This window comes from Cebus imitator, unplaced genomic scaffold (assembly GCF_001604975.1).
Source record: "Cebus imitator isolate Cc_AM_T3 unplaced genomic scaffold, Cebus_imitator-1.0 Scaffold49, whole genome shotgun sequence".
NCBI classification, from domain to species: domain Eukaryota; kingdom Metazoa; phylum Chordata; class Mammalia; order Primates; family Cebidae; genus Cebus; species Cebus imitator.
Window position 1 is genome coordinate 8,480,553 of NW_016107364.1, and position 10,266 is coordinate 8,490,818.

At 39.5% G+C, this 10,266-nt stretch overlaps 1 protein-coding gene across 1 annotated transcript in view; it reads left to right on the forward strand.

Annotated features, from left to right (window-relative positions):
- The window catches only part of ZNF236 (zinc finger protein 236), a 159,739-nt gene extending 150,275 nt beyond the window's left edge, over window positions 1-9,464 (forward strand). Inside the window, exon 30 of the mRNA XM_037738147.1 lies at window positions 6,951-9,464. Within this exon, the coding sequence (XP_037594075.1) occupies window positions 6,951-7,075 (125 nt within the window). The 3' untranslated portion in view covers window positions 7,076-9,464. The remainder of the gene's footprint in view (window positions 1-6,950) is intronic.
- Window positions 9,465-10,266: the final 802 nt, after the last annotated feature.

Consider the following 10,266-nt stretch of genomic DNA (forward strand, 5'->3'; position numbering starts at 1 on the left):
ACCCTTTCCCCCTGAGTCCCCAAAGTCCATTGTGTCATTCTGATGCCTTTGTATCCTTGTAGCATAGCTTCCACTTATGAAAACATATGATGTTTGGTTTTCCATTCCTGTTACTTTACTTAGAATAGTGGTCTCCAGTGTCATCCAGGTTGCCGTGAATGCTGTTAATTCATTCCATTTTATGACTGAGTAGTCTTTCATCATATATATACACCATAGTTTCTTTACCTAGCCGTTGACTGATGAGCATTTGTGTTGGTTCCCTGTTTTTGCAATCACAAATTGTGCTGCTATAAACATGCATGTGCAAATGTCTTTTTTATACAGTGACTTATTTTCCTCTAGATACTTAGTAGTGGGATTGCCGGATCAAATGGTAGTTCCATTTCTAATTCTTTAAGGAATCTCTGCACTCTTTTCCAGGGTGGCTGTGCCAGTTTACATTACCACCAGCAGTATGGAAGTGTTCCCTGTTCACTGCATCCACACTACCATGTACTGTTTTTTGATTTTTTGATTATGGCCATTCTTGTAGGAGTAGGATGGCATTGCATTGTAGTTTTGATTTGCATTTTCCTGATCATTAGTGATGTTGAGCATTTTTTCATATGTTTGCTGGCCATTTATATGTCTTCTTGTGAAAATTGTCTATTTGTGTCTTTAGCCCACTTTTTGATGGGATTGTTTTTTTCTTGCTGATTAGTTTGAATTCGTCGTAGATTCTGGATATTGGTCCTTTGTCAGATGTATCGATTGTGAAGATTTTCTTCCCACTCGGTGTGTTGTCTGTTCACTCTGCCAACTGTTTCTTTTGTCATGCAAAAGCTCTTTAGTGTAATGAAGTTTCAGCTATTTATTTTTGTTTTTATTGCATTTGCTTTTGCATTCTTGGTCATGAAATTTTTGCCTAAGCCAATGTCTAGAAGGGTTTTTTCAATGTTATCTTCTAGCATTTTTATAGTCTCAGGTCTTAGACTTAGGTCTTTAATCGATCTTGAGTTGGTTTTTGTATAAGGTGAGAGATGGTATCCAGTTTCATTTTCCTACATGTGGCTAGCCAATTATCTCAGCACCTTTTATTGAAAAGGGTGTCCTTTCCCCATTTTGTGTTTTTGCTTGCCTTGTCAAAGATCAGCTGGCTGTAAGTATTTGGGTTTATTTCTGGGTTCTCTATTCGGTTCCATTGGTCTGTGTGCCTATTTTTATACCAGTACCATGCTGTTTTGTTCACTATGACCTTATAGTATAGTTTGAAATCAGGTAATGTGATGCTTCCGGATTTGTTGTTTTTGTTTAGTCTTCCTTTGGCTATGTGGGGTCTTTTTTTGGTTCCATATGAATTTTAGAATTGTTTTTTCTAATTCTGTGAAGAATGATGGTGGCATTTTGATGGGAATTGCGTTGAATTTGTAGATTACTTTTGGCAGTATGGTCATTTTCACGGTATTGATTCTACCCAACCATGAGCGTGGGATGTGTTTCCATTTGTTTGTGTTGTCTGTGATTTCTTTCAGCAGTGTTTTGTAGTTTTCCTTGTGGAGGTCTGTTACGTCCTTGGTTAGGTATTTTCCCAAGTTTTTTGTTTGTTTTTGCAGCTATTGTAAAAGGAGTTGAGTTCTTGATTTGATTCTTAGCTCGGTTGCTGTTGGTGTATAGAAGAGCTACTGATTTGTGGACGTTAATTTTGTATTTGGAAACTTTGCTGAATTCTTTTATCAGTTCTAGGAGTCTTCTGGAGGACACTTTTGGGTTTTCTTCTTTCTTTCTTTCTTTTTTTTTTTCTTTTTGAGACAGAGTCTTGCTCTGTCGCCAGGCTGGAGTACAATCGCACAATCTCAACACACTGAAACCTCCACCTCCTGAGTTTAAGCTATTCTTGTGCCTCAGCCTCCCGAGTAGCTGGCATTGCAGGCATGTGCCATCACACCCAGCTAATTTTTGTATTTTTAATAGAGATGAGGTTTCACCATGTTGGCCAGGATGGTCCTGATCTCCTTACCTCATGATTCACCCACCTCAGCCTCCCAAAGTGCTGGGATTATAGATGTGAGCCAACGCACCTGGCCATCCTTTGGGTTTTCTAGGTAAACAATCATCAGCAGCAAACAGCGACAGTGTGATTTCCTCTTTACCTATTTGGGTGCCTTGATTTCTTTCTCTTGTCTGATTGCTCTGGCTGGGACTTCCAGTACTATGTTGAAGAGGTGTGATGAGAGTGTGCATCCTTGTCTTGTTCGGGTTCTCAGAGGGAATGCTTTCAACTTTTCATCATTCAGTATTATGTTGGCTGTGTGTTTGTCATAGATGTCATTTATTATTGAGGTATGTCCCTTTTATGTCAAGTTTTAATCATAAAGTGATGCTGGATTTTGTGAAATGCTTTTTCTGCATCTGTAGAAATGATCATGTGATTTTTGTTTTTAATTCTGTTTATGTGGTATATCACATTTATTGACTTGCATATGTTAAACCATTCCTGAATCCCTGGTATGAAACCCACTTGATCATGGTGGTTTATCTTTTTGATATATTATTGGATTCAGTTAGCTAATATTTTGTTAAAGATTTTAGCATCTATGTTACTCAGGAATATTGGTCTGTAGTTTTCTTTTTGGTTATGTTCTTTCCTGGTTTTGGTATTTGGGTGATACTGGTTCCATGGAATGATTTAGGAAGGGCTCTCTTTTTCTCTGTCTTGTAGAATAGTGTCAAAAGGATTGGTCCCAATTCTTCGAAAGTCTGGTAGAATTCTGCCGTGACTCCATCTGGTTGTGGACTTTTTTTTGGTTGGTAATTTTTTAAAATTACCATTTCAATCTTGCTGCTTGTTATTGGTCTGTTCAGGGTATCTGATTCTTCCTGATTTAAGCTAGGAGGGTTGTGTCTTTCCAGGAACTTATCCATCTCTTCTAGGTTTTCTAGTTTATGTGTGTAAGGGTATTCATAGTAGCCTCGAATGATCTTTTATATATCCATGGTGTCAGTTATATTATCTCCTGTTTCGTTTCTTAGTGAGGTTATTTGGATTTTCTTTCTCCTTTTCTTGGTTAATCTTGCTAATGGTCTATCAATTTTACTTATCTTTTCAGAGACCCAGCTTTTTGTTTATTTATCTTTTGTTTTTTGTTTGTTTGTTTTAATTTCATTTAGTTCTGCTCTGAACTATGTTATTTCCTTTCTTCTGCTGGGTTTGGTTTTGGTTTGTTCTTGTTTCTTTAGTTCCCTGAGGTGTGACCTTAAATTGTCTGTCTGTGCTCTTTTAGGCTTTTTGATGTAGATATTTAGGGCTATAAACTTTCCTCCTAGCACTGCCTTTGCTGTATCCCAGAGGTTTTGATAGGTTGTATCAGTACTGTTGTTCAGTTCAAATAATTTTTAAATTTCTATCTTGATTTCATTTTTCACCCAATGATCATTCAGGAGCAGGTTATAGAATTTTCATGTATTTGTATGGTTTTGAAGATTCCTTTTGGAGTTGATTTCCAGTTTTTTTCCACTGTGGTCTGAGAGAGTCCTTGATATAATTTCAATTTTCTTAAATTTATTGAGGCTCATTTTGTGGCCCATGATATAGTCTGTCTTGGAGAAAGTTCCGTACGCCATTGCACAGAATGTATATTCTGCAGTTGTTGGATGGAATGTTCTGTATATATCTGTTAAGTTCATTTGTTCCAAGCTATAGTTTAAATCCATTGTTTCTTTGTTGACTTTCTCTCTTGATGACCTGTCTACTGCTGTCAGTGGAGTATTGAAGTCCCCCACCATTATTGTGTTCCTGTCTATCTCATTTCTTAAATGTATTAGTAATTGTTTTATAAATTTGGGAGATCCAGTGTTAGGTGCACGTATGTTTAGGATTGTGGTATTTTCCTGTTGGACAAGGCCTTTTATGATTATATAATGTCTCACTTTGTCTTTTTTAACTGCTATTGCTGAGTGTATCTAAGCAATGATATTTTTGCAGTGAATTTCCCAGGTGTTCTTTGTGCTTCTTGTATTTGGATATCTAGGTCTTTAGCAAGGCTGGGGAAGTTTTCCTCGATTATTAACCCAAATATGTTTTCCATACTTTTAGATTTCTCTTCTTCCTCAGGAATGCCGATTATTCTGAGGTTTGGTTGTTTAACATAATCCCAGACTTCTTGGAAGCTTTGTATTTTCTTACCGTTTTTTCTTTGTTGTTGGATTGGGTTAACTTGAAGACCTTGTCTTCAGGCTCTGAATTTCTTTATTCTACTTGTTCTATTCTATTGCTAGGACTTTCTAGAGCATTTTGTATTTCTATAAGTATGTAGTTTCCTGAAGTTTTCCTTGTTTCTTATTTATGCTATCAATTTCATTGAATATTTCTCTCTTCACTTCTTGTATCATTTTTTTGATTTCCTTAATTTGGGCTACACCTTTCTCTGGTGCCTTCCTGATTAGCTTAATAACTAACTTCCTAAATTCTTTTTCAGGTAAATCAGGGATTTCTTCTTGGTTTGGATCCATTGCTGGTAAACTAGTGTGACTTTTGGGGGTGTTAAAGAGCCTTGTTTTGTCATATTACCAGAGTGATTTTCTGGTTCCTTTTCATTTCGGTAGGCTCTGTCAAAGAGAAGGTCTAGGGCTGAGGGCTGTTGTTCAGATTCTTTTGTCCCACAGGGTGTTCTCTTGATGTGGAACTGTCCCCTTTTTCCTGTGCTTGTGGCTCCCTGAGAACCCCGCTGTAGTGATTGTTGTCTGTCTTCTGGGTCTAGACACCCAGCAAGTCTACCCAACTCCAGGCTGGTACTGAGGGTTGTCTGCACAGAGTCCTGTGATGTGAACCATCCGTGGGTCTCTCAGCTGTGGATATCAGCACCTGTTTTGGTGGAGGTGGCAGGAGAGTGAAGTGGACTCTGTGAGGGTTCTTAGGTTTGGTGGTTTAATGCACTGGCCTCCTGTGGGAGGTGGTGCTTTCCAGAGACCATCAGCTGTGGTAGTGTAGTGAGGAACAGGCGGTGAGCAGGGCTCTGGACCTCCCAAGAGTATATACCCTTTGTCTTCCACTACCAGGGTCGGTAGGGAAGGACCATTGGGTGGGGGCTGGGCTGGGCCTATCTGAGCTAAGACTCTCCTTGGGCTGGTCTTGCTGTGGCTCAGTACTTGGGATGTCTCCTGGGTCCTGCAGGAGCAATCCATTTCCTTCAGAGGATCTGTGGGTCCTCTCAGGTTTCTGATTTATTCCTGTGGTTGTTCTGGAGCAAAAATTCACAATGCGAGCCTCCAAATGTTGCTCTGTCCGTCTGAGTCGGAGCTGCAGTCGAGTCCTGCCTCCCACCAACCGTGGTCCCGGAAGGAAGCCTGTGCTTTTGCTACTTTCATACTTAGTGGTTGAAGTTGGCTATGGACTGCACCCTTAACAGACACACACACACACACACACACACACACACACACACACACACACAATTTGATTAGATTATATTTCTGATTTATTATGGCAAGGACACAGAAATTTATTGGAGTAAAATGGCAGCTCAGAACCTATGCAAGTGCAGCATTTCTGAGCAGCTTGTTTCTCACTGGACAGAGCTCTCTGTAGAGGCTGTCAGCACCTGGGCAGTCAAAGGCCCAGAATAGCATCTCTGTGTCTGTCTTCACTGCATGTTTGGAAGCCCCTTTTCCTGCAGCATGCAGGTCAGGCACTGTCTCGGTGCTCAGGGGCACAGAGCAAAAGGAATCTGCGCCAACTGCTCCTGTCTGCATCCTGTTGACCTGGCACAGATGACATGTGGGCGCTGGTTTCTCTTGATTCGCTCACGTTCATGCCATTATGGATGTTGGGGTGTGATCCTACTGCCTGTCTGTCTCTTTTCCACCTATGTTTCCCACACAGAATCTAGCAGTACCATCCATCTCTAAGGAAGGAATGACAATAAATGCCCTAGCCTAGGTTTCAGAGGGTGGCAGTAGCTATGCAAGGAGTTAGAAATGTTAAAGTCTGAGTGGAGCCCTTGGTGCGCTCCATGCATTTTCCAGGTGTGATTTGGTAGTTGGAGGTGGTGTTATCTGAGATATGTGATTTGGTTGTTGGAGGTGGTGAGATCTGGGATTTATTGTTGGAGGTGGTGTGATCTGTGAGATTTGTAATTTGATTTTTGGAAGTGGTGTGCTCTGAGATCTGTGATTTGGTTGTTGGAGGTGGTGTGCTCTGAGATACATGATTTGTTGTTGGAGGTTGTGTGATCTGTGAGATCTGTGATTTGGTTGTTGGAGGTGGTGTGCTCTGAGCTATGTGATTTGGTTGTTGGAAGTGGTGTGATCTGTGAGATTTATGATTGGTTGTTGGAGGTGGTGTGGTCCGTGAGATCTGTGATTTGTTGGAAGTGATATGATCTGTGCGATTTGTGATTTGGTTGTTGGAGGTGGTGTGATGTCTGAGATCTGCGATTTGGTTGTTGGAGGTGGTGGTGTGATCCTTGAGACTTGCAGGTGTTCTTTGGTTGTTTGAAGTGCTGTACTTTGTGAAGGGAGCTTGACATCTTTCAGTGTTCAGTGGCTGAGATTTAGATATGTAGGGAACCCAAGGGCAGAACATTATATTATGGGGAGTTTTTGAGGAAGGAAAAAGGAGTAATTTTTCTCTTTAACATCTACACTGTGGTGCTTCCTACTTTCCTTACTGTTAGAAAAATCATGTGTGTTGGTTATTCATTGCTCATTGCTGATGCTATGTTAATGTGGCCGTCATGGGAGTGCACTCATATCACTAGTGCTCTGTATGTGATCATATTCACATAACACTAACTACTGACGACAGAGTTATTTCACCTGCAGCTCAAATTATTCTTTTTCCATTGGAATGCAAAGCAAATAACTTTAGAAATGTCTTGTGTCTGTTTACCGAGAAGTCTTTATTTAAATGGGAGTCATTTCATACTCTGGAAGGTCTGAGCCTGCTTGTGTTTTCTTTGTCCACCTGACAGGAGCTCTGCAGGAGCCTGCAGGTCACCCGGAGCAGGACGGAGAGGAGCTGAGCCGGACCCTCCACCTGGAGGAGGTGGTGCAGGAGGCCGCGGGCGAGTGGCAGACCCTCACCCACGTCTTCTGATGCGAGTCGCAAGTACACCTTTCAGAACGTTTCTGAAGTTACATTTTGTGAAGAACAAAGCACTTGGAATCTCTGTTTTAAAGCTTCAAGTGTTAAAAACGTTACCACAATAGTTTTTTAGCTATAAAATTATCTAAAGAATCATTGTCTTTCAGAGACTCATAGGAAAAAAACTGGGAAAAGTGTCACCGCATTGTTCTCTCGTCTACAAATCACTGAACTCAGGTACTACGGTGGGCAGTTTCCTCCTCAGTCTCCTCCGCGGCCAGTGCGTCTAGTCCACAAAGCAATTAACTGAGTCTTACTATCATTGTAGTGTGATTTCTTTGTATTAGCAAAGACAAAAAAGCTAACATGGCAAAAGTATGTCAGATTTTCCTTCACGCTTCCGGTTATGAGAAGCATAGCTTACAAAGCAAGTGTAAGATTGGTGCATGAAGTTCAGAAGAAAATGTTCCAACACACAGGGAAGTTTTTTCCACTCTTTTCTCTGTGCATTTTGAAAATTAGTAAACATTGACTCTTTTTAGTCTACCGTAAGTTGCTATAACTGATACCTTGAGAGATGGCTGGCCCAGTTCTCTCTCCATGGCAAATATTTAATCATTAGTTACAAGAATGCAGTATCTGGGGTGTCAACACAGGGACTTGAGTAAACTTGACCCAAAAGTAAGGATTCAGCTGTCCACATGGGCTGATGACATGCTTATTGCATCAATCTATGATCAGGTACAGGGGATAGATCATCGCAGAAGCACAAGCCATACATCGCAAGTAGGAAATCACAGAATTGTCTGCTAGGAACAGGTAACCGTGGCCCTGTCCACCTCAACAAATAAGAAGCATATTTGTAGCTTATGGCTAAGAATCCATAAAAACCCCATGACTTTCTCTTTGTGCATAAACAGATGTATTTTTGATTTCAGGGAATTCTTCAGTATCGTCAATGGTGCCACATTAAACATGCCCCAAACCAAACCCCACCCATGCTGGGCAGAGTGCGTCCACACCATTCCTACAGCATTCCAAAGATGGAAGGTTCTTTACTTCATGTTGATTTTTCCTTTGAAATTATTTATATGTTCTATATATAAATACATATGTACATAGACAGATATATGGGCCTCTGTGTGGCTGAACAGTATATTTTGTAAATATAAGTACTAGTCCTAATTGCAGAAAGAGTGTCTGAGTTTCACCTCACCACGAGCACTTCAGATCAGTATTGTATTCATTTTATTAATAAATGGATATCGTTTTCATTGTAATATAAAGCTGGGTTTTATTTTTTTTCCTGAAAAATAATTGCCTTTATTTTCTCTCATTGCCTCCTTGGTTTCAGAAGAGAGTAGTTTTATTATAAATATTGTATGGACTTTGAATATTAAGAGAGGAGCTCATTTCAGATTCCTAAAGAAGTAGACATTTTACTGTGATTTTGAAAGGGCGTCTTTTGATTTTTGCTGTTGCTCACTTTTGGCATATGTATATAAGTACTATTGATGGTGATATGAAAACTTTTGTTATGTGAAAATATTTAAGTCAGAAAATTGTTAAATAATATTACTTCTTTTCCAAACTGCTTTGTCTATTGTATATTTTTTTAAGAAAAAGAAAAGCCTTATTTGACTTATTCTTGTGATACTGGACTTACCAATCCCGAGGTTTCCTTCCTTGAATGTCTGTGTGTGAACCTGCCTGTAGTTGGCATATTCAGAATAATTGTAATTGTGCTAGAGTTTTGAAGGTTCTGCTTTTAATGCACTTTTTATTTTATAATTTTGTATTGAAATATTTTAGAAATGTTGATTAGTTTTGGTGAACAAATATCCCCAAAGTTTAAATTACTGGAATTTTAAATTTTTGTTCTTGCTGGGTTATTTATTTGGATTTTAGCATTAAATGTCATCTCAGGACAGCTCTAAAAGGGGTTGTTTAATTCCTAATTGTATAGAAAACATAGTTTGGTGAATTGTATTGGTTAATTAACTATTTAAGGCCTTAACAGGTGAATCTAGAGCCAAGTTTTATTTTGGTTAAAGAAAAAGAAAATATCAATAATTTAATTTTGTGTCTTCTCTGAATTTATTAGCAGGCAAACATAAGACATTTTATGTATTATTTTGATTTACTTCCTAATTATAAAAGATGCTTTTTTTGCAGAACATTCCTTGAAAATATAAGGTTTTGAAAGGACATAATTTTACTTGAATCTATGTGGGGTACAGGTTGATCTTTATATTTTACTGGCTGTTTTAAAAATTCTAGAAAAGAGATTTCTAGCCTCACGTATAACCAGGGTTTTGAGGATAAAGAACTGTATTTTTAGAACTATCTCATCATAGCATATCTGCTTTGGAATAACTATAAATAAAAAATGAAGTTAGGATATGTGATTAATTTTTTTTTGTTTGAAAATATTTAAGATAAAATAGTTTGGCATGTAAGTTAATTTCAAGTTCAGATACTTTTAAGAGAGAACTTCAGTGGTATTTTCCTTCACCTCTGTGAAGTTTGGAGGCGCTTACCCCCAGAATGTCCCCAAGAAAGGTGTCAGACTTTAAAAATCAGGGTGTGGCTCTGTAACCGTGAGTACCCCAGGCCTATGCAGCTGCTCCTGTGCCCTTTCGTTTGGTGCCGTGTTCAGCAGCACCCAGTCATTTAGGAGCCTTGGAAAGTTCCTAAGTGTCTTGATCCTGCTTTTGTGCTCAGGTAACTGTGAAGCACTTAAGCTGAAAGAATGAATGGCCTTTGCAAAGATACCGAACATAAAGCTGAGTTGCAGGCATTGAGGAAGCAGGAGGCAAGCAGTGTGTGTGGAGTCCCAGTGGCTTTGTTTCCATGGAACGGCGGCAGATGAAAAGAAAGAGCTTCTTTCAAAAATACAGATTCAGATGCCACCCCACGCCCACCAAGCTCTACCTTTGCCCCTTTTAAAAACTTGAGGTGCTTAGAAATTATCTAAATAGAAGAAATCCTGTGACATTGCCTCTGCCAGCTTGCAGCCAGGTCAGTGGGAGGTTCATCAAACGCCGCCCTCATCTTGCTGTGTTCTTCTGGTGGGACAGGGAACACCTGTGCTTGTCCAGCACTTAACCAGGGAATGTTCCCTCATGCATACTTTCTACTCCACCATTGTCACTTTTTAAGGAAACTTGAATTTTGAAATTATAGCTAGTGTTCTGTGTCTT